The sequence below is a fragment of the Amblyraja radiata genome, chromosome 3, assembly GCF_010909765.2.
Source record: "Amblyraja radiata isolate CabotCenter1 chromosome 3, sAmbRad1.1.pri, whole genome shotgun sequence".
NCBI classification, from domain to species: domain Eukaryota; kingdom Metazoa; phylum Chordata; class Chondrichthyes; order Rajiformes; family Rajidae; genus Amblyraja; species Amblyraja radiata.
In genome coordinates this window covers 53,777,796-53,802,025 of record NC_045958.1, presented here as the reverse complement: position 1 = coordinate 53,802,025, position 24,230 = coordinate 53,777,796, and the positions used below count along the sequence as shown (strand labels likewise).

The following is a 24,230-nucleotide window of genomic DNA, read 5'->3' as shown; positions in this document are numbered from 1 at the left end:
ACTTCCTTAGAAGATTGAGGTGATTCTCTATGTCAACAAATACTCTTTTGAACTTCCATAGGGGTACAGTAGAGAACATATTAACTGGTTGCATCATGGCCTGGTTTAGCAACTCGAACACCCAGGCAAAAAAAGCGAGCACAGCCCAGTCCATCGCAGGCTCCTCACCTTCTTCCATCCAGTCTATCTTTATGGTGCACTGCATCAGGAGGGAATGTCAAGGATACCTACCAGCCTGGCCATTCCCTTTTCTCTTTTCAACCTTCTGAGCTTGAATGCCAGGACATTCACTTAAGAGCAGCTTCTTTCCACTGCTCTCGAAAAAAAATCACCTCTTCACACCCCATTCTCAGAGGTGTGCCACATACTCTTACTCATAAATCTACCTCATTCAATTGTTCCATTATTTTACTTTAATAGTATTTTTACAACATTGTGGATCCCACTATATCGTGCATTACTCTGCTGTGTTCTATTTGTTGTATTAATTTTGGATTTATCATTGCTGTATGTATATTTACGTTATAAGCTTCATGTGAAAAAATAATTTCATTGCACGCTGGTGTATATGACAATAAACTGAATTTGATCTCAAAAGAATAGAATTGTTGAGTATTGGGTAGAAGATGTTATCCGATGACAGAGCTTTTACTTGGTTACATTCAAAGAAATTACAATTTACCCCGAGAGTTTTAACTTGACTTTGTCATGGGAGATAAACGCAATTCAACTGTACCCTGAGGTGAATGGATTTTTACTAATTTTAAGTTTTGTTATATATATTTTATTTAATAATCTGAGATTTCATGGTTTTGATTTGAACATAATTCAAACAAGGACTGATCAAGAATAAGCTTTATATTGTGACACTGTTTTCCTTTATTCTGATATTCAAGGATGCTGCTCTTCTGGATATCAATTTAAAACCTTCTGCCTCTCCCCGTGCAATAAAAGAATATTATTAGAGAAAGGTATTCACCTTCCCACACTAATTTAATCTCCAATGCATTGAGGAAAGATGGTACAAGAACCATATAATAACCATATAATAACCATATAACAATTACAGCACAGAAACAGGCCATCTCGACCCTTCTAGTCCGTGCCGAACACATAATCTCCCCTAGTCCCATATACCTGCGCTCAGACCATAACCCTCCATTCCTTTCCCATCCATATAACTATCCAATTTATTTTTAAATGATAAAAACGAACCTGCCTCCACCACCTTCACTGGAAGCTCATTCCACACAGCTACCACTCTCTGAGTAAAGAAGTTCCCCCTCATGTTACCCCTAAACTTCAGTCCCTTAATTCTCAAGTCATGTCCCCTTGTTTGAATCTTCCCTACTCTCAGTGGGAAAAGCTTTTCCACGTCAACTCTGTCTATCCCTGTCATCATTTTAAAAACCTCTATCAAGTCCCCCCTTAACCTTCTGCGCTCCAAAGAATAAAGCCCTAACTTGTTCAACCTTTCTCTGTGACTTAGTTGCTGAAACCCAGGCAACATTCTAGTAAATCTCCTCTGTACTCTCTCTATTTTGTTGATATCCTTCCTATAATTAGGCGACCAAAATTGTACACCATACTCCAGAATTGGCCTCACCAATGCCTTGTACAATTTTAACATTACATCCCAACTTCTATACTCAATGCTCTGATTTATAAAGGCCAGCACACCAAAAGCTTTCTTTACCACCCTATCTACATGAGATTCCACTTTCAGGGAACTGTGCACAGTTATTCCCAGATCCCTCTGTTCACCTACATTCTTCAATTCCCTACCATTTACCATGTACGTCCTATTTTGATTTGTCCTGCCAAGATGTAGCACCTCACAGCCAAGCTTTTGCTCTAACTTATCTTTGTGCATTTCAATTTTTTAAAGCCGGTACAATGTATTACGATTTGGAACATTGAATACTTTTAATACTTTGGATTCTTTCAAAATAACTTCTGTATAATTAGTATAGCTGAATATTGTGATTTCACTAAATTAAGGTTGTCAACAGTTTCAAATATTTACTGTTGAAAATGTGTAAAGTTTCTCAGTCGGAGAGCAGCAATTTCAATGCCAGGGTATGAAAAAAGGCCCAAGTTAAAGATGAAGTGCAACATTGAAAATGTTTAACTTGCTGTAATACGCTAACTGCAAGAGCATTAGTTGTCACATATGGTGTACGGTTTTCTACTATCTGCAGCTAGGGATACTATTCACTAGATTTTTGGTCAATTATGCAAGAAAGCAAACATGCACAATGAAACACTTAAATTATAAATATCTATTCAGTAACACATGTAAAACATGATGCACAAAGGCTTCCATTTCTTGAAAGACGTACTTGTTGCATTATTGCCCATCAGTACCTAATCACGCTAATTACTAAAATGTAGTCATACAGCTAAACAGCATGGAAACAGGCCCTTTGGCCCAACTCGTTCATGTCAACAAACCTGCTTAACTGAGTCACACTTTCTGGCACCTGGCCCAGATACCTCAATCTTTCTTATATATGTACCCATTTAAGTGTCTTTTAAATATCGTAACTGTACCCATCTCTACCACTTCCCCAGGCAGCTTGTTCCATATACATACCATCCTCTGTGTGGAAAAAAAAAGGGCTCCTCGGGTCCCTTTTAAATACTTCTTAAATTCTCTCTCATCGCAAACCTATGGCCTCTAGTTTGAGACTCCCCCTGCCTGGGGAAAATATATGGCTATTCACCATATCCATGCCCCTCATAATTTGATACATCTCTTTTAAGTTCACCCCTTATCCTCATGTTCCAGGGGAAAAAAGACCCAGCCAATCCTTTAATGTCCTTTAATTCCTTGTAAAGCTTTTTTGCACCCTTTCCAATCCAAACATCACCTATGCATGTTCTCCAGAGATGCTGACCTGTGGAGTTACTCCAGTACTGTGTACCCTTTTGGTGATGCACTTATGCAGAGGTGGTCTCAAATATTTGATTTATAAATCCTGGCAAATTCATACCACTGTATAATATATATATTTTTAAGGAAGGTAAATAGGATATTGAGATTATTTCAGTCACTTCAAGAGTTACTCTCCTATATCAAGCCTTCAGTGCTCGAATTCATACTGCAAAACGCTCAGCTACACTGGAACACTTCTAATTTTCCATCTCAATATAAAGAGCAACATGTCTCTTTCCCTCGCTACTTTCCAAGCCTTTATGTTTAAGAAAGAACTCCAGATGCGGGAAAAATCAAAGGTGGACAAAAATGCTGGAGAAACTCAGCGGGTGAGGCAGCATCTATGGAGCGAAGGAATAGGTGGCTCAACACTTGAACTCCCCCTCCAATTCCGAATTCGACCTTTCTGTCCTGGGCCTCCTCCATGGCCAGAGTGAGTCCCACTGCAAATTGGATGAGCAACACCTCATATTTCGCTTGGGTAGTTTACACCCCAGCAGTATGAACATTGACTTCTCCAATTTCAGGTAGTCCTTGCTTTCTCCCTCCTTCCCCTCCCCTCCCCAGCTCTCCCGCAGCCCACTGTCTCCACCTCTTCCTGTCTTCTTCCCGCCCCCCCCCATCAGTCTGAAGAAGGGTCTTGACCCGAAACGTCACCTATTCCTTCGCTCCAAAGATGCAGCCTCACCTGCTGAGTTTCTTCAGCATTTATCTACCTTCCAAGCTTTAATATTCTGTTCATACTAACTATTTTATTTCTCTCTCTCTCTCTCTCTCTCTCCCTTCACCCACATAAAAGTGGCTGCACAGTGGCACAGCGATAAAGTTGCTCCCTTACAGTGCCAGAGACCCAGGTTCGATCCTGATTATGGGTGCTATCTGTACGGAGTTTCCATGTTCTCCCTGTGACCGCGTGGGGTTTCCCTGGCTGCTCCGGTTTCCACCCACGTTCTAAAGAGCCTCTGTAAATTTCCCCTAGTGTGTAGGATAGCACTAAGTCACAGGTGATCCGTTGGTCTGCACACACTCTGGGCCAAAGGGCCTGTTTCCATGCTGTAATCTCTCCAAACATTAAACATAAAATTTGTCAAAATTCTGTTTCATACAGATATTCCATTTCTATTTCACTCTTTCAACTGTAAGTAAATGACATATTTCACCTTCCGAGACAAGCTGACTCTCTTGTTTTACCCCTACTGCCTCATTCAAACCTGTTCTCGTTTACATTCCATTCTCTCTGCCCTTCATTGTTAGCATGTGTTCAGTAAATTGCCATTCATGCTCATCTCTTGCCATCCATTTGTTTCTGTTATCTTCAGTACCATATCTATCTATCTGCTGATAACACAAAATGAGGTGCCGCAAGAGGGGATTGGAATCTTCAACGATTCATGCATTTCCATCACAGTTTGAAGTAGCATCATCTCCAATTGTGGAAGAACTCTTGTAGGTGTGAAAAGGAGTGAGATCCAATCCATATAGATTTTTTTTTAAATTTAGAGTTTGAAAATATTATCAGTGTATAGAAACATAGAAAATAGGTGCAGGAGTAGGCCATTCGGCCCTTCGAGCCTGCACCGCCATTCGATATGATCATGGCTGATCATCCAACTCAGTATCCCATCCCTGCCTTCTCTCCATACCTCCTGATCCCTTTAGCCACAAGGGCCACATCTAACTCCCTCTTAAATATAGCCAATGAACTGGCCTCAACTACCTTCTGTGGCAGAGAATTCCACAGATTCACCACTCTGTGTAAAAAATGATTTTCTCATCTCGGTCCTAAAAGACTTCCCTCTTATCCTTAAACTGTGACCCCTAGTTCTGGACTTCCCCAACATCGGGAATAATCTTCCTGCATCTAGCCTGTCCAATCCCTTAAGAATTTTGTAAGTTTCTATAAGATCCCCCCTCAATCTTCTGAATTCTAACGTGTACAAGCCGAGTCTATATCCAGTCTTTCTTCATATGAAAGTCCTGCCATCCCAGGAATCTGTCTGGTGAACCTTCTCTGTACTCCCTCTATGGCAAGAATGTCTTTCCTCAGATTGGGAGACCAAAACTGTACGCAATACTCCAGGTGTGGTCTCACCAAGACCCTGTACAACTGTATAATTGACAATCGAACTTAAAGTGACCAAGATTTTCCTACCTGGAGTCCATTTAGATTTCAGAATACAAGATAAAATTTCCATTCCTACTTAAATGTGCACATGAAAATGATTTCATTATTTTTGTATATGATTAAACAGTGCAAAATTGTTTAATTTGCCACGGTTCAAGTTACAGTTTAAAACTGAGGATATAACTCTACGCAAATGCCTGTAAGATAGCACCCTCTTATGATCATTTCAGTTCCTGCAATGTTGAAGTCAGAAATGTTTATCATTTGGATATTAATACATTAATAATTCCAATCACTGTTGTGTCTCAGCCCAAATTTGACCTATTAATTCTACTAAATATTTACTATATTTACTGGATGAAATCCATTTGATAGATGAAAAACGAAGGAAATAATGTCAAACTTTAGAAAAAAAAACATGACCTTACAATTAGCCAAATAAGTTAACTTAAATCAACTTGCCAATTATAAAAGAATACACACACGTTTTTAAAGTTTTAAAAAACAAGCTGCAGCACTCGTATGCCAAAAGCACTCATATAACAAAAGCAGAAAACGTAACATACCCTTTCTCAATTCAGGAGCTTCTTGGTCCTTGTGTTCTTTATAGGAAGATGTGGAGTCTACATTATTGTCTTGTCTAGAAAGAAGAATAAAACTTCACAGCTCATTTTTAAAAATGTACATGTTGGAATATATTTGACATTCATGGTATTCCATCTGAGCAAAAATCTCTTAAGCAGACAAACTCTGCCATCTTGTGGAATTTTTGAGAGTACATACTACTCAGCCATCTTGTAGAAAAACAAAAATAAAAACACTTAACATTTAATTCTTTCACAAAATATAATTTAACCAGAATTGGGGAAGAATGGCAAAATTATCAAACAAAAGCCAGCCCCTTTGTTCTTTAGAGTGGCATTAATAGATACTGAAAGCATTAATACTTTTTACAGTTAATGTCCCTTTATTTATTCCACAAAGGGATGAACTAAACATAAATTAGTAAAAATCACAAATAACTGTTTGTAATTCTAACTATTATTTCACTCACATAGTTACTGGCTGCTCTGAAAACTCGGTGGTTTGCTTAGTTATTTGGGAGTGCATTTAAGAGTCAACAACATTGGTGGTGCCCAAAGTCACAGGCCTGATCAGATAAAGTTGGCAAATTTTATTTCCTGGAGCACATATGGTAGAACAATCAGGTAGCTTTCTGCGTCACCGTTCCTGACACCAGCATTTTATTTCAGATTTGGTTAAATCAACCAAATTTAAATTCCCCAGCTGAAAATGTATGTTTTGAATTCAACGACTCTGGATATATTCTAGCAATTCAATCACTATGACATGATCAGCAATTACTGTGAATTGCTGAAAATGAGTACTAGAAACAATGCATTTTTTAACCTTAATTCCCTCTTAAAATAAGTACTGCCAGAAAGGTTGTTAAAGCTACAATAAAGTACAGCTCGGATAACAGGATTTAAATAGTTTCAGTAAGGGAGGCTCAATATTGGTATAATACCTTCTCTGGAACAAAACAGGTGAAGTAGGGATGAGGAAGAGTAAAAAGTGCAGGTGATCGATAGCTCTGCTGAAGAAGGGTCTCAACCTGAAATGTCACCTATTCCTTTTCACCAGAGATGCTGTCTTACCCGCTGAGTTACTCCAGCTTTTTGTGTCTATCTTCGATAGATATTTCAATTGTGTTTAAGTTTTTCAAAGTCTAGGTTTTGAAACAATAACAACATTTGAAAGGCTGATGTACAGGCACATGGATAGGAAGGTTTTGAGGGATATCAGACAAATGAAACTCTTAGATGGGGGATCTTGGGCGATGTGAATGAGCTGGACCGAAGGACCCGTTTCCATGCCGTATGGGTGTGTAAAGGATGTTTCCTGTTGTAGGAAAATATAAAACTACAGAACTCGCTGTTTAAAAATAAGGACGTTTGGCTCTTTGAGACAGATGAGGTGCTTTTTTTCCTCTCAATTGAACTTTTCCTCAATGAGTGTTGGAAGCAGGCCAACTATTTTTAAGGCAGAGGTAGTTAGATTCATCACAAATTAGGGGATGGAGAGAGGTTATTGCAGGAAGACAAGAACCAACAATTGAGATTACAAGCATATCAGCAAACTCAAATGGTAGAGCAGATAACCTATTCCTCTACAGGTAAACAACCTTTTATCCGAAAGCCTTGGGACCAGACACTTCTCAGATTTCGGAATTTTTCGGATTTCCGAATGGAAGATTTTTAGCGTAGATTAGGTAGGTAGCGCGGGCGGCTTGAAAAGTCTGGAGCGGCTGCCTCTTCCCCGGAGACCGGGGAATCATTGTAAATCATTGCTTAAATGTTAGTCAGTTAGTTTGGAGGGATTTTATGTGGTGGGGGGGGTGAAGGGGGAAACTTTAATTCTTAATCCCTTACCTGGTCGGAGAGGCGGGGAGCGGGCAATGCCTTACCGGGTCGCCATGCAGTAAGCTCCGGAGACTCCCAACATCGCGGAGCTGGGGGCTGCGGGCTTCCGGCCGCGGGCGGCGCCGGTTGGAGCTCCGACCCCGGCAACTCTACCCCTGGCTGCGCGGCGCTCCAAATCCAGCGCCGCCCGCGGCCGGACGCCCGCAGCCCCAGCTCCGCGATGTTGGGAGTCGGCGGCGTCGCAGCGCTGGGATCCCAGCGGGGAACGGGCAATGCCTTACTGGGTCGCCGTGCGGTAAGCTCTGGAGCTTACTGCACGGCGACCCGGTAAGGCATTGCCTGCTCCCCGCCTCTCCGACCAGGTAGGGGACTAAGAATTCAAGTTTCCCCCTTCACCCCCCCCCCTTCACATAAAAGCCCTCCAAACTAACTGACTAACATTTAAGCAATGATTCACAGATGTTTAAGTGTCTCCCCGGTCTCCGGGGAGCAGGCAGCCGCTACAGTAGTACAGACCTGGGTTGACCGTGGGTCGTTTTGGGTCAAGTTTGGCGTCAAACGCGAGCTTTGGTGTGCAGACGACATCCTGGAAAAAATGTCCGGTTTTCGGAGCTTTTCAGTTTCCGGAACTCCGGATTAAAGGTTGTGCACCTGTATTTGTATTACTGTTCCACCAGCATGCGATTGCATGCGTCTAGCGCGACCAAACGTGGTCGCTTGAGGCGTACGGCCGCACGGGGCCAGTCCCACTTCGAACCGCGGAGGCGTATGGAGTTGTGCAGGGCTGGTCCCGACATCATACTCACCAATCAGCTGGGCACGGCGTTGGGCGGTGACTGAATTTGGATGGCGCACGGCGTCGGGCAGTGACGTCATCACGCAACGGCACGCCGGGCAGTGATGTAATCGCGCAACGCCACGCGCCAGGCGTACGCCGTCAAGACGCTGCGTACGCCCTCAATGCGCCTGCGGGCCGACAGGCCGTTGGCGCACGGAATGTTCGGACAGTGCAGGATTTTCGTGGCCCCGCGAGATGTCGGGACCAGCCCTGCACAACTCCATACGCCTCCGCGGTTCGAAGTGGGACCGGCCCCGCGCGGCCGTACGCCTCAAGCGACCACGTTTGGTCGCGCTAGACGCATGCTATTGCATGCTGGTGGGACAGGCCCTTTATGTATTTGTATTTGTTCGAGTCAAAAAACAACACATCAGCCTATTGAGAACAATGCCACAAATGCCACCATACAATTAATTTTATTTTTGATAATTCAATGCTACAAGTAAACTAAATATTTTTCAGCATCACTAATATATCAGTTAAGTTAAAAAAACCCCATCAGTATCCTATTCAAAAGACATAGACTTTCAAAGCAAAGTTTCAGCATGATAGTAAACCAACCACTCAAAGTGAATGAAGCGTTGTGTTTTCAGTAGGAAAAATATGCAAAAATAAAACACCACCTGCACCACTATTTTTCAACTAGGTTTGGAAAGAAAGAAATTACATTTACGGGTTCTCACCAATTCATCACATGGATAATAACCGTGTCAAGGCAGCAAACATACAGTGCCATCCATAATGTTTGGGACAAAGACCCATCATTTATTTATTTACCTCTGTACTCCACAATTTGAGCTTTGTAATAAGTAAAAACAATTACATGTGGTGAAAGTGCACATTGTCAGATTTTATTAAAGGGTATTTTTATACATTTTGGTTTCACCATGTAGAAATTACAGCTGTGTTTATACAGTCCCCCCCATTTCAGGGCACCATAATGTGTTTGGGACACATGGCTTCACAGGTGTTTGTAATTGTTCAGGTGTGTTTAATTGCCTCCTTCATGCAGGAATAAGAGAACTCTCAGCACCTATTTTCATCCAGTCTTCCCATCACCTTTGGAAACTTTTATTGCTGCTTATCAACATGAGGACCAAAGTTGTGCCAATGAAAGTCAAATAAGCCATTATGAGACTGAGAAACAAGAATAAAACTGTTAGAGAAATCAGCCAAACCTTAGGCTTACCAAAATCAACTATTTGGAACATCATTAAGAAGAAAGAGAGCACTGGTGTGCTTACTAATCGCAATGGGACTAGCAGGCCAAGGAAGACCTCCACTGCAGTTGACAGAAGAATTCCCTCTATAATAAAGAAAAATCCCCAAACACCTGTCCGACAGATCAGAAACAATCTTCTGGAGTCAGGTGTGGATTTGTCAATTACCACTGTCTGCAGAAGACTTCATGAACCAAAATACAGAGGCTACACTGCAAGATGCAAACCACTGGTTAGCTGCAAAAATAGGATGTCCAGGTTACAGTTTGCCAGAAGTACTTAAAAGAGCAACCATAGTTCTGGAAAAAGGTCTTGTGGACAGATGAGACGAAGATTAACTTATATCAGAGTGATGGCAAGAGCAAAGTATGGAGGAGAGAAGGAACTGCCCAAGATCCAAAACATACCACCTCATCTGTGAAACACAGTGGTGGGGGTGTTATGGCCTGGGCATGTATGGCTGCTGAAAGTACTGGCTCATTTATCTTCATTGATGACTCAACTGCTGAAGGTAGTGGCATAATGAATTCTGAAGTGTATAGGCACGTCCTATCTACTCAAGTTCAAACAAATGCCTCAAAACTCATTGGCCAGCGGTTCATTTTACAGCAAGGCAATGAGCCTAAAAATCAAAACTGATGGTTACATAAAATTTGGTTATTTAAAAGGTATCTGACAATGTCTGTGATTTGATTACTAAATGCAATCAAATCTTGCAAGGGAGAAATTAATAGTAAAATCAAAGATAAAACTATTTCCCCGTTGAATGATTGTCTCGTCAAATTGTACATTCAGTGTGTTCATTAGCATGTTGAGAGGGAGGAAGGTGCAGATGTGTTTCTTGACCAGCCTCTCAAAGCATTTCATGACTACCGAGGTGAGGGCCACCGGACGATAGTCATTCAGACAGGCTGGGGAGGCATTTTTAGGTACCGGTACAATGATGGATCTTTTGAAGCAGGCAGGGACCGCGGACGTGGCCAGGGAGAGGTTGAATATTTTAGTGAGCACCGGAGCTAGCTGCGTAGCACAGGACTTAAGCACTCGCCCCGAGATGCCATCTGGGCCTGCAGCTTTCCTCGTGTTCACCCGTGTCAGAGCCCTCCTCACGTCGTGCTCGGACACCGAGAATGTGTGCACATTCCTCCCTTCAGCTTCGATAGCCAGCACGCTGGCGGTATTGTCGTTAGCTGCAGGCCCAGATGGCATCTCGGGGTAAGTACTTAAGTCCTGTGCTACGCAGCTAACTCTGGTGCTCACTACAATATTCAAGTTTATAGGGGGCGCCGCCCTGTACGGGTATTGCTGCCCAGCCTGCAGCTGTCCGTTTTTTCATCTCTTTTTTTAATTTTTAGTTAGTTGAGTTTTTGTTTTCGGAGTTCTAGCCTTTACAATGTGGGGATGGGGAAACTGCTTTTCAGGGTCCCTACCTGGTCGGAGAGGTGGCTTTTCTCTGGGCTGCACCGTCGACCCGTCCTCGCGGCCTACCAGCGGGCCTGGAGCGGCGTTTCCTGAGGGGACCGCCCAGAACCTCGGCTTCAGCGGCGGCGCAGCGCTGGAGCGCTATCGCGGAGCGGAGCGGGCGATGCCTTGCCCGGGTCGCCGCGCTGGAGCTACGGAATGCTGAGACCGCAGGTGAACATCGCGGAGCTGCGGGACTGTGGAGCGGCCGGCGGCGCTGAACTTTAACATCGGGAGCCTGGGATCTCTCGCCGAGATCGCCAGTGGTGGAGCTCCGTCCAGCGCGGCCTGTTGACTTCGGAAGCCGCGGTCTCCAGTAAGGAAGCGGCCGTTCTAGGCATCCCAAGCCGCTGAGAGGGTTCTCCCGACAATCACCATCACCATCACCCGGCGAAGAAGGGCCTGTAACATCGGCCCCCGTAGCAGCGACTGCAGAGGCCTCAATAGGCCCGACTATGGGTGGACATGGGGATGGGGACTGGACTTTGTGCCTTCCATCACAGTGGGAATCATTGTGGGGGGATGTTTTTATGTTTATTGTTAAATTCTTTAATGTTGTGTCTTATCTTTATCTGTGTGCTGCATGGGAAGTCAAATTTCACAACACCAATTGGTGTATGTGATAATAAATGTCCTTTGTATCCTTGTATCCTTGTTAGTCGGCAGACCTGGGGTGATGTTGCCCGTCTCGAAACGAGCGTAAAAGTTCAGGTCATCAGCTAGGGAGGTGCCGGCACTTCCAGTTGAGGGAGGGCTGCTCCGGTAGTTGGTTACAGTCCGTAGCCCCTGCCACAGGCGTCTGGTGTCCATCTGTGACTCCATCTTGTCTCTGTACCTCCTTTTTGTGTCCTTCACCCTTCGCAGTCGGTAGGACTCTACCTTGTAGACGCCCATATTTCCGGATACCAGGCTCGAGTTGTAGGCAGCGGTGCGAGCATTCAAGGCCACACGAACTGTCTACCCAGGGTATTTGATTCGGAAAGGTGCTTACCCTTACCGTGGGGACGATGTTGTCGGTTATTGTTGCGATGAAGTCCGTGACTGCTTCCGCGAACTCACTGACGTCACTGGAACTTGCTTGGAACATATTCCAGTCGACATCTGTCAGTGCATCTTGCAGTATGGCCTCTGACTGGTCGGACCACCGCTTTACGTCCCTCGTCACTGCCGTTTCCCGAACTATCCTCTGTTTATGCTCCGGCAGCAGGAAAATGGCAGCGTGGTCAGAGTGAAACGGCCTTGTAGCCCTTCCGGAACGGCGTATAGCAGTGGTCCAATGTTCTTTCCCCCCTGGTGGCACTCGTGATGTGTTGGTAGAAGTTCGGCATGACCTTCTTGAGATTTGATTTATTAAAATCTCCAGCCACCACCATAGCCGCATCCGGGTTCTTGTTTGTACAGAGTCACGCTCTGTATCAGGAGTAAGACTAAAAGAGCCAACCCATACCACAAGTTCTAACCCCAGTAGAACACGCAAGATTCCTAGCTAACTTGGGGTTCCGAACCCATGAAGCGCTGGTTAATTAACATGCTCAGAATGAAGCCAGAGAGGAAGCAATCCTTACCGCCCTTACTACCACTGTGCAAAAACCTATTGATATCTCCAAAATTCTGGATACTAAACCCAGGAAAGGAGAGGGGGTAGAAGAACTTTTGGAGAGATTGTCAGAGATATACATCAGTCAGTCAGGGGATGCTAGGTATGGAGATGGTCAGAATTCACCCTAGTACTGTGCTATCCTAGTACATTGTCTCCCAGCTACTGTCGCAGAGGCAATACAAACTAACAATATGGACTGGACTGACAATTCTCAGAGCCAAATGGCTTGTGCAGTTAAACGATGCTTTAATTGTATCCAGCAAGGCCATTGGAGTAAGTCCACTAGGACTATAAACTCCTACCTCACCAGGGACTAACTTTACTGTGCCATTCTACTGTTTTTTTAACTTGCGAGTGGGTGTTTCTGGAACGCGATCGATTGGAACATTGCATTTGCGGTGAATTTGAACCCCATATCGGCAGGAAAAACACTGCCGGTTCGTATGGCGCCAAAATCACATTTTCGCCAATGAAAATTAGATTAAAGCCATTCCGAGAATCAAGTTTATATGTAAAATAAACGACTTACATTATGTTTTGTCCCCTTCGTGCGATCCGCCCCGTTGCAGGCATTGAGGACGTTTGAAGTCGGTTTTTATTTTAATGTAATTATTGAATAGTCTTGCGATTAAATAAATAAAAAAATCGGGAACGGAAGTCCGAACGATTGTTCTCCAGCGGCTTAGCAGCCTGAGAAAAGCCGCCTCCGATAAGCAGGAGAAAACGGCATTTTAATGCCGCCCCCACCCCCCAAAGGAGTCAAAGTCGAGCACACGGCCAGTGGCAGAACTGCAGCGCCGCTGAAGGTAAGTTTTGTAACATACCTACTAATAGCATAGACAAAGACAAGTCTCCCTCAGAAGAACCAATGCCAACCATCCAAGATGTTGTTAGATTACAGGAGGATGCTCCTGACCAAGATATAGAAATGAGGAAACAGCTCGGTTACAAAGTTGATTGCATGTCGGATTTATGGGTTATCCCAGCAGGACAAACATGGATGTCAGATGAACTTGCGATGTGGGTTATTGAATGAATACACTTTTCAACTCACTGTGGTACCTGAGCAACTGGTGATACGCTTTTAGATACATGGCATCCAAAGTTGCAGACTCTGGCACAAGGGATTAGTAGTCGTTGTCTGAACTGCAATATAACCCCGGGAAGGGTATAACCTGCAGAAAAGGGAGAACCTCCTTACCCATGGGTCCCTTTGAGACCCTCCAGATGGACTACATTGAGTTGGAAAGATGTCAGTTTTATAAATATGTATTAGTTATGGATTTTAGTAAATGGATTGAAGCTTATCCAACTGTGGACAACAAAGCTTCTACGGTTGCTAAAGTACTTATGAAAGAAATTACATCCAGGTATGGAATCCCAACTGGGCTGAGTTCGGATAATGGCCCTCATTTTGTGGGAAAGGTGACCAAAGAATTCTGTGTTCAGATGGGCATCCAACAGTAATTACATTGTGCCTATCGGCCATAGGTTGCTGGACTCGTTGAACGAGCCAATCAAACATTGAAAAATAAACTTGCCAAATTACAAATTGAAACAGGGCCCAATTGCCTTAAATTACTCCCTGTGGCGCTATTCCGGATGTGTACCACCCCAGCAGGGAAGGCTCAGTTGAGTCCAGCAGAGATTGTATATGGCCGTCCACTAAGAACCCCATGGAACCAGTTCACTTTCGCCACTATAACATTGTCAGTATGGTGCCTAAGACATAAAACACTAACCTTTTCTTTATTTTAAGAAATCCCTTTCTAGGATAAATCACAATAGACATACCATTGTTGTTCGCCTATCTGGGGACATTGATAGCCATTGGGTCTGCGAAAAAAAGAGTATGCCGATGTAATCTATCACCTATGTGAAGGAGATGCACTGCAATGTGATGGCAATAGCAAGGATGGAGAATCATAATTATGGAGTATTGCCATGTTACCATGCTCCTTGTAAATTTGATCATGCATGTCAAAAGGAGGGAGTAAAAGTCCCTGTGCCTATTTAGATGAAGGGATTACAAGTAACATTAGCAGATTTGCAGACGAGACAAAGCTGGGTGGCAGTGTGAACTGTGAGGAGGATGCTATGAGAATGTAGGGGGACTGGGGATAGGTTGGGTGAATGGGCAGAGGCATGGCAGATACAGTATAACGTAGATAAATGTGAGGTTATTCACTTTGGTGGCAAAAACAGGAAGGCAGATTATTATCTGAATGGTGTCAGATTAGGGAAAGGGGAGGTGCAACGAGACCAGGGTGTGCTTGTACATCAGTCACTGAAAGTAAGCATGCAGGTACAGCAGGCAGTAAAGAAAGCTAGTGGCATGTTGGCCTTAATTGTGAGAGGATTTGAGTTTAGGAGCAATGAGGTCCTTCTGCAGTTTTACAGGGCCCTAGTGAGACCATTGTGGATGATTAGCTATAACATTGAATCCAGTCCCTTGCAAGGGGTGACATAGAAACAGGAGATGTGGAATCAGTATGGATAGAACTAAGGAGTTGTAAGGGTAAAAATACCCTAATGGGACTTATCTGCAGGCCCCCAAACAGTAGCCTGGACATAGGGTGCAAGTTGAATCAGGAGTTAATATTGGCATGTAGCAAAGGTGATGCTGTGGCTGTTATGGGAGATTTCAACATGCAGGTAGACTGGGGAAATCAGGTTGGTACTGGACCCCAAGAAAGGGCCTTTGTAGAGTGCCTCTTAGAGCAGCTTGTATTGAAGCCTACAAGGGAGAAGGCAATTCTGGATTTAATGTTATGCAATGAACCGGATTTGATAAAGGAACTTGAGGTTAATCAGCCATTAGGAGGTAGTGACCATAATATGGTTAGGTTTAATCTACAATTGGAGAGGGAGAATGGTAGATCGGAGGTGTCATTGTTACAGTTGAATAAAGGGGACTATGGGGCCATGAGGGAGGAGCTGGCCAAAGTTGACTGGAAAGATACACTAGCAGGGATGACAGTGGAAAAAAATGGCAGGTGTTTCTAGGAATAATACGGAAGGTGCAGGATCAGTTCATTCCTAGGAGGAAGAAAGATTCCAAGGGGGGTAAGGGGCGACCGTGGCTGACAACGGATGTCAGGGACAGTATAAAAATAAAAGAGAAGTACAACGTAGCAAAGATGAGCGGGAAGCAAGAGGATTGGGTAATATTTAAAGAGCAACAGAAGATAACTAAAAAGACAATACAGGGAGAAAAGATGAGGTACGAAGGTAAGCTAGCCAATAATATAAAGGAAGATAGTAAAAGCTTCTTTAGGTATGTGAAGAGGAAAAAATTAGTTAAGACCAAAGTTGGACCCTGGAAGACCGAAAAAGGTGAATTTATTAGGGGGAACAAGGAAATGGCAGATGAGTTGAACAGGTACTTTGGATCCGTCTTCTTAGTGAAGGCTGATAAATCCCCAGGGCCTGATGGTCTGCATCCCAGGGTACTTAAGGAAATGGCTCTAGAAATCGTGGATGTATTGGTGATAATTTTCCAATGTTCTAGACTCAGGATCAGTTCCTGTGGATAGGAGGGTAGCTAATGTTATCCCACCATTTAAGAAAGGCGGGAGAGAGAAAACAGGGAATTATAGACCAGTTAGCCTGACATCGGTGGTGGGGAAGATGCTGGAGTCAATTATAAAAGATGAAATAGCCGCACATTTGGATAGCAGTAACAGGATCGGTCCGAGTCAGCATGGATATACGGTGGGGAAATCATGCTTGACTAATCTTCTGGAATTTTTTGAGGATGTAACTAGGAAAATGGACAAGGGAGTCAGTGGATGTAGTGTACCTGGACTTTCATAAAGCATTTGATAAGGTCCCACATAGGAGATTAGTGGGCAAAATTAGGGCACATGGTATTGGGGGTAGAGTGCTGACATGGATAGAAAATTGGTTGGCAGACAGAAAACAAAGAGTAGGGATTAACGGGTCCCTTTTAGAATGGCAGGCAGTGACTAGTGGGGCACCGCAAGGCTTGGTGCTGGGACTGCAGCTATTTACAATATACATCAATGATTTGGATGAAGGGATTCAAAGTAACATTAGCAAATTTGCAGATGACACAAAGCTGGGTGGCAATGTGAACTGTGAGGAGGATGCTATGAGAATGCAGGGTGACTTGGACATGTTGGGGGAGTGGGCAGATACATGGCAGATGAAGTTTAATGTGGATAAATGTGAGGTTATCCACTTTGGTAGCAAAAACAGGAAGGCAGATTACTATCTAAATGGCGTCAAGTTGGGGAAACGGGAAGTACAACGGGATCTGGGGGTCCTTGTTCATCAGTCTATGAAAGTAAGCATGCAGGTACAGCAGGCAGTGAAGAAAGCGAATGGCATGTTGGCCTTTATAACAAGAGGAGTCGAGTATAGGAGCAAAGAGGTCCTTCTGCAGTTGTACAGAGCCACACCTGGAGTATTGTGTGCAGTTTTGGTCCCCTAATTTGAGAAAGGACATTCTTGCTATTGAGGGAGTGCAGCGTAGGTTTACAAGGTTAATTCCCGGGATGGCGGGACTGTCATATGCTGAGAGAATGGAGCAGCTGGGCTTGTACACTCTCGAGTTTAGAAGGATGAGAGGGCATCTCATTGAAACATATAAGATTGTTAAAGGTTTGGACGCTAGAGGCAGGAAACATGTTCCCGATGTTGGGAGAGTCCAGAACCAGGGGCCACAGTTTAAGAATAAGGAGTAAGCCATTTAGAACGGAGACGAGGAAACACTTTTTCTCACAGAGAGTGGTGAGTCTGTGGATTTCGCTGCCTCAGAGGGCAGTGGAGGCGGGTTCTCTGGATGCTTTCAAGAGAGAGCTAGATAGGGCTCTTAAAAATAGCGGAGTCAGGGGATATGGGGAGAAGGCAGGAACGGGGTAGTGATTGGGGATGATCAGCCATGATCACATTAAATGGCGGTGCTGGCTCGAAGGGCCGAATGGCCTACTCCTGCACCTATTGTCTATTGAATGGCGGTGCAAATAAGAGAACAATTGGATAACATGAAGGAAGCAAGTGACTGGAGTAATTGGGGCTTCGGAAGCTGGTCAGACTGGCAAATCAACATGTCTGTGTACCAGCTATTGTGATTATTTGTATTTTTGTAGGATTAACAGTTGTAAATTGTGTATTGGGGAGAATGCAGACAGCACTGGAAGGCAAAGGTGCTCCGAGAAAGTTATTGGTGAGACGGGATGAAGTATGTGAAGTATGCAAAGACAGAGTATGTTGATAAAGTGCAGGAAGAGGTTGAATGACTGGGAAGGATAGATATAGGTAGGAACATGGTTACTTATCATGGAATGATAAAAGGGAGGAATCAGAATATGTAGAATTGGGGATAATTTTAGGACTACGGTTCAAGTATTCTGAACGAAGTTTCAATTGCTTTATTTTGACATCATTTAGTTAAGTCTCATTACCCTTGCTGTAACATCGTTTTTCCTGGAAAACATGTGATGTTTAAAATGCTATTGTAATTGGCTAAGATGTATTATGCTGTGTATGATTGTAATTGGGTGGAAAGATTGTCCCCACCTATATAACCATGTGATAATGTAGTTATTGGTCTAGAATCCCGATCCATTGTAAGTTACCTCCCACTGTATCAACCATATATATATATATATATATATATGCTAAATCCTTTGTTTGAGCACGTGTGTTTCTCCGTGATCCACTGGGAGAGCTTCCCAGGGCCGTACAGAGAAACCTAGTCACCATGGTGAAATAAAGGATGATTAAAAGTATTCTAGCCATTTCACTGAACGGACTAAGGGATATAAATACCAGAATTATCATACCCAACACCATTTCCTGCCTAATGTGGATTTCCTTCAGTTCCTCCATCAGCCCAGATCCTCTGGCCACTAGTACATCAGGGAGATTGTTTGTGTCCTCCTTAGTGAAGACGGATCCAAAGTATCTGTTCAACTCATCTGCCATTTCCTTGTTCCCCATAATAAATTCACCTTTTTCAGTCTTCAAGAGTCCAACTTTGGTCTTAACTATTTTTTTCCTCTTCACATACCTAAAGAAGCTTTTACTATCCTCCTTTGTATTCTTCGCTAGCTTACCTTCGCACCTCATCTTTTCTCCCCGTATTGCCTTTTTAGTTATCTTCTGTTGCTCTTTAAACATTACCCAATCCTCTTGCTTCCCGCTCATCTTTGCTATGTTGTGCTTCTTCTCTTTTATCTTTATACTGTCCCTGACGTCCCCTGTCAGCCACGGTCGCCCCTTACTCCCCTTGGAATCTTTCTTCCTCTTTGGAATTAACTGATCCTGCACCTTCTGTATTATTCCCAGAAATACCTGTCATTGTTGTTCCATTGTCTTCCCTGCTCAGGTATCTTTCCAGTCAACTTTAGCCAGCTCCACCCTCATGGCTCCCAAGTCCCCTTTATTCAACTGTAACACCTCCGATTTACCCTTCTCCCTCTCCAATTGTAGATTAAACCTGACCATATTATGGTCACTACCTCCTAATGGCTCCTTAACCCCAAGATCCTTTATCAAATCCGGTTCATTACAAACACTAAATCCAGAAATGCCTTCTCCCTGGTAGGCTCCAATACAAGCTGCTCTAAGAATCCATCATGGAGGCACTCCACAATCTCCCTTTCTTGGGAGTAAACACTGGCTAAACTGAAATCAATGGGAATAGGGGAGAAAACCTTCTGTTAGAAACATAGAAACATAGAAAATAGGTGCAGGAGTAGGCCATTCGGCCCTTCGAGCCTGCACCGCCATTCAATATGATTATGGCTGATCATCCAACTCGGTATCCTGTGCCTGCCTTCTCTCCATACCCCCTGATCCCTGTGTGTCCCTGTTGATTGAAATCATACCAGCACAAAGGAAGGTCATGGTGTGTGGAGGTCAATCATCCACAGAACATTTCTGCAAGAGTTCCTCTGGACAGTCCTATGTTCATGTCTCCTATGTCAATGTTCAGCACAATTCATGACTCATCAGAAAATAAAGCAGTCTACATCCAAATACAGCCAGTCAATATTTTTTTAAAAGGCACATATTGCTGGAGTAAAGTAACACAGCGGGTCAGGAAGAATCACTGGATGGGTGACGTTTTGAGTCGGGACCCTTCTTCAGACTAATTGCAGGGGGAGGAAGGAAAGCTGGAAGAGAAGGGTGGCAGGACAAAGCCTGACAGGTACTAAGTAGATACAGGTGAGGGGGCAGACTGGAAGTGACAGCTTGTGGTAGTGTATTAAAGGAAGGCAGCCACAAGCAGAGGCGCGATTGAGGGTCAGTTGAGTGACCGACGTGATGTATTGCATGTGAGCGCAAGTGCTGACCCTTTGGCTAGTGAGGCTTCAACAAAGGTTGAGAAGAGGACGATGGCAAGATAAGGGATGTTTTATTATTTTAATTTTAATGTGATGTGGGAAGTCAAGGAAACTTCCAGTGTCCCTGAGGCCACCTGTGGGAAGTGCATCCATCTGCAGCTCCTGGCCGACTGCATGAGGGAACTGGATTTGCTGTTGGACGATGTCAGAATTGCCTGGAAGACTTCATAGATATAGTGAGGTAATCACACTTAACGTGCATGCAGAGTGTAGATGGGTGACTACAAGGAAGGGTAAAAGGAGTAGGCTGAGAGTGCAGGAAACCCTTGTGGCCTTTCCCCCTGAAAAAGTGAGTAGCTCTGTCAATAAAATAAAGGGAAGGTTAATTGGTCAGGGGATATGGGGAGAAGGCAGGAACAGGGTACTGATTGGGGATGTTCAGCCATGATCACATTGAATGACGGTGCTGGCTCGAATGGCCGACTCCTGCAACTATTGTCCATAATTGGCTTCTGTAAATTGTCCCTCGTGTGTAGGAGATAACTAGTGTATGGGTGATCACTGGTCGGTGGAGACTCAGTGGGCTGAAGGGCCTATTTCCACGCTGTATCTCTAAACTAAACGTTGTTGGGCACATTGGCACAATGACATAGGTAGGAAAATGGATGAAGTCCTGCAAGGTGAACATAGGTAAAGGTTAAAAAGCAAGACCTTGAGGGTAGTAACCTCCAGATTATTGTCAGCATCACATGCTAATGAGGGCAGTAATGGGCAGACAAGACAGATTAATGCGTGGCTGAGGGGTGGGTGTAAGGGGTAAGGATTCAGATTTTATGGCCATTATGGAAACCTGGCTGAGGGAGGAAAGGGACTGGGACCTCAAAGTTCCAGGCTACAGTCGATACGGTTGGGAGTAAAAGAGGAGACGGAGTTGCTAAGGAGAACATCACGTCAGTAATCCTTGATGATATTACTGAAGCAGTGGCCAGTGAGGCTATATGGAAAAAGGAATGATCACCTTACTGGGATTGTACTATAGTACAAATAGTCAACAGGAATGGGCGGAAAAAGTATGCTGGGAAATTGCAGACAACTGCAAGACCAATAGCGTCGTAATTGTAGGGGATTTGAAGTTTCCCCAAGCACATTGCCAGAACTCGAGGGCCTGAGCAAGAGGGAGAGGTTGGACAGGATAAGACTTTATTCCTTGGAGTACAAGGCTGATTGGCGATCTGAATAATAGGTATATAAATTCATGAGGAGATTATATAGGGAATGTACAAACTTAATTCATGTTCGGGAAATCAAGAACTAGAAGGCAGAGATTTAGGTAAGAGGAAAAAGATCTAATTGGAACCCGAGGGGCAACTTTTTCCATATAGAGGATCGTGGATATATGGAACAAACTGCCAAAGGAAGTTTTTGAAACAGATGCAATAACAACATTTAAAACAGAGGTACACTGTTTTGAGAGATATGGCCCAAATGCAGACAAATGGGTCCAGTTTAGATGGGATACCATGGTAGCCATGGACAAGTTGGGTTGCAGGGCCCGTTTCTGTGCTATATGACTCTACACAGTTCCCTGAAAGTCGCATTGCAGGTAGATAGGTTGGCGAAGAAAGCTTTTGGCATGCTGGGCTTCAGTCAGGGAATTGAATAAAGACGTTGTGATATTGTTACAGTTGTACAAAATAGTGGTGAGGCAGCACTTGAAGCATTATGTGTAGGAAGGAACTGCAGATGCTGGTTTAAACCACAACGTGTTGGAGTAATTCAGCAGGACAGGCAGCATCTCTGGAGAGAACGAATGGGTGACGTTTCGGGTCGTGATTCTTCAGATTGAGAGTTTGGGGAGAGGAAAACGAGAGATATAGACGGTGATGTGGAGAGATATAAAACACATGAATTTAGGACGGAGATGAGGAAACACTTAAGATGTTGAAAATGACATAATCTGTAAGAGAGTGATAGGTTTGATCCTTTTACTGGGTCAACTATCCTTATTTTTTATCTCAGACAGTAGTAGTAGCTAAAAATATCTTATTGAAACATATAAGATTATTAAGGGTTTGGACACGCTAGAGGCAGGAAAAATGTTCCCGATGTTGGGGGAGTCCAGAACCAGGGGCCACAGTTTAAGAATAAGGGGTAAGCCATTTAGAACGGAGATGAGGAAACATTTTTTCACAGAGAGTTGTGAGTCTGTGGAATTCTCTGCCTCATTGGTGGAGGCCGGTTCTCTGGATACTTTCAAGAGAGAGCTAGATAGGACTCTTAAAGATAGCGGAGTCAAGGGATATGGGGAGAAGGCAGGAACGGGGTACTGATTAGGGATGATCAGCCATGATCACATTGGTGCTGGCTCGAAGGGCTGAATGGCCAACTCCTGCAGGGGTTACATGAAGTTAGAGAAATCAATAATCATACCAATGGGTTGTGAGTTGCCCAAGTGAAATATGAGATGGTGTTCCTCCAATTTGCGTTTGGCCTCACTCTGACAACGGAGAAGGCCTAGTGACAGAAAGGAATGGGAAGGGGAATCAAAGTGTTTGGCAACCGAGAGATCAGGTAGGGCCAGGCGGACAGAGCGAAGGTGATCAGCGAAACGATCGCCCAGTCTACGTTTGGTCTCGCTGATGTATACGAGTCCACAGCTTGAACAACGGATACAGTAAATGAGGTTGGAGTAGGTGCAAGTGAACCTCTGCCTCACCTGAAAGCACTATCGGGGTCCCTGTACAGTCGAGGGAGGAGGTATAGGGACAGGTGTTGCATCTCCTGCGGTTGCAGGGGAAGGTACCTAGGGAGGGGGTGGTTTGGGTGGGAAGGGATGAGTTAACCAGGGAATTGTGGAGGGAATGGTCTCTGCGGAAAGGGGTGGAGATGGGAAGATGTGACTAGTGGTGGGATCCCATTGGAGGCGGCAAAAATGTCGGAGGATTATGTATTGTATGCGACGGCATAAGTTAAGATTTAGGGGGACTCTGTCCCTGTTGCGACTGGGGGGAAGTGGAAGCAAGAGCGGAGCTGCGGGGTACCGAGGAGACACGTGTGAGGGCCTCATCCAAGATGGAATTGGGGAACCCCAGTTCCCTTAAGAATGAGGACATCTCAGATGTCCTGGTATGAAACACCTCATTTTGGGTGCAGATGCGGCGTAGAGGGAGGAATTAGGAGTGCGGAATATTCTTTGCTGGAAGCAGGGTGGGAAGAAGTGTTGTCAAGATAGTTTTGAGAGTTAGTCGATTTGTAATAGACATCAGTTGATAGTCTATTTCCTGTGATGGAGACAGTGAGAACAAGAAAGGGAAGGGAGGTGTCGGAGATGTTCCAAGTGAATTTGAGTGCAGGATGGAAATTGGTGGGGAAGTCCATGAGTTTTGTATGGGTGCAGGAGGTAGCACCAATGCAGTCATCAATGTAACGGAGAGTTCGGGGATAGGGCCAGTGTACGCCTGGAACAGGTATTGTTCTACATTCCCTAAAAAGAGGCAGGCATAGCTGCCTTTGATTTGGAAGAAGTGGGTGGAGTCGAAGGAGAAGTTGTTACGGGTGAGGACCAGCTCTGCTAGGCGGAGGAATGGAGGGCTTTAAGGCCTTACTGGTGGGGGATGGAGGTGTGCAGTGACTGACCGTACATACTAAAAATGAGGGAGTGGGGACTCTGAAAGTGTAAGTCATTAAAGAGAGGAAGGGCGTGTGAGGTAGCTTGGACATCGTTCTGGAGAGGGACCGGGGGGGATAGGATGGAGACAAGCTAAGTGGAAATCATTTCAGTGGGACAGGAGCAGGCAGAAATAAAGGGTCTGCCAGGGCAGACAAAATTGCTGGAGAAACTCAGTGGGTGAAGCAGCATCTATGGAGTGAAGGAAATAGGCAACGTTTTGGGCCGAAACCTTTCTTCAGACTGCCAGGGCAGTTGTGCATATGGATTTTGGGGAGAAGGTAAAATCGGGCCGCGCGGGGCTGGGGAACGATTAGGTTGGAGCTGTGGCGCAAATGCTCTGTGAGATTATGGCCTGGTGCGCATCTGTGGGGTCATGGTCCAAGGATGAGTAAGAGGGTAAGGATAAGTCTGAGAACTGGCACCTGGCCTCAATGCGGTCGAGGTCAGCGGGACTACCACGGCACCTCCCTTGTCAGCGGGTTTGATGATGACGTTGAGGTTGCTGCAGAGTGAGTGGAGGGCTATACATTCAGAGGGAATGAGGTTACATAGGTGAGGGGAGTTGAAACTTTGAAACTATTGATGTCACGTCAGCAGTTAGAAATTATCTAAAGAGGGTAGAAGGCTGTTCGGGGGAAT

General features: G+C 44.4%; 1 protein-coding gene and 1 long non-coding RNA gene across 4 annotated transcripts in view; one reads left to right on the top strand and one right to left on the bottom strand.

The window, feature by feature from the left end:
• The window catches only part of caap1 (caspase activity and apoptosis inhibitor 1), a 48,874-nt gene that overhangs the window by 6,106 nt on the left and 18,538 nt on the right, over nt 1–24,230 (bottom strand). For all 3 annotated transcript variants that reach the window (XM_033017820.1, XM_033017819.1, XM_033017821.1), the window contains one exon: nt 5,630–5,703. In XM_033017820.1, the coding sequence (XP_032873711.1) occupies nt 5,630–5,703 (74 nt within the window). The remainder of the gene's footprint in view (nt 1–5,629; nt 5,704–24,230) is intronic.
• On the top strand, nt 345–12,881 carry LOC116971027. The gene is made up of 3 exons (XR_004411382.1): nt 345–355; nt 8,034–8,039; nt 12,549–12,881. It is a non-coding gene; the product is annotated as an uncharacterized LOC116971027 (long non-coding RNA).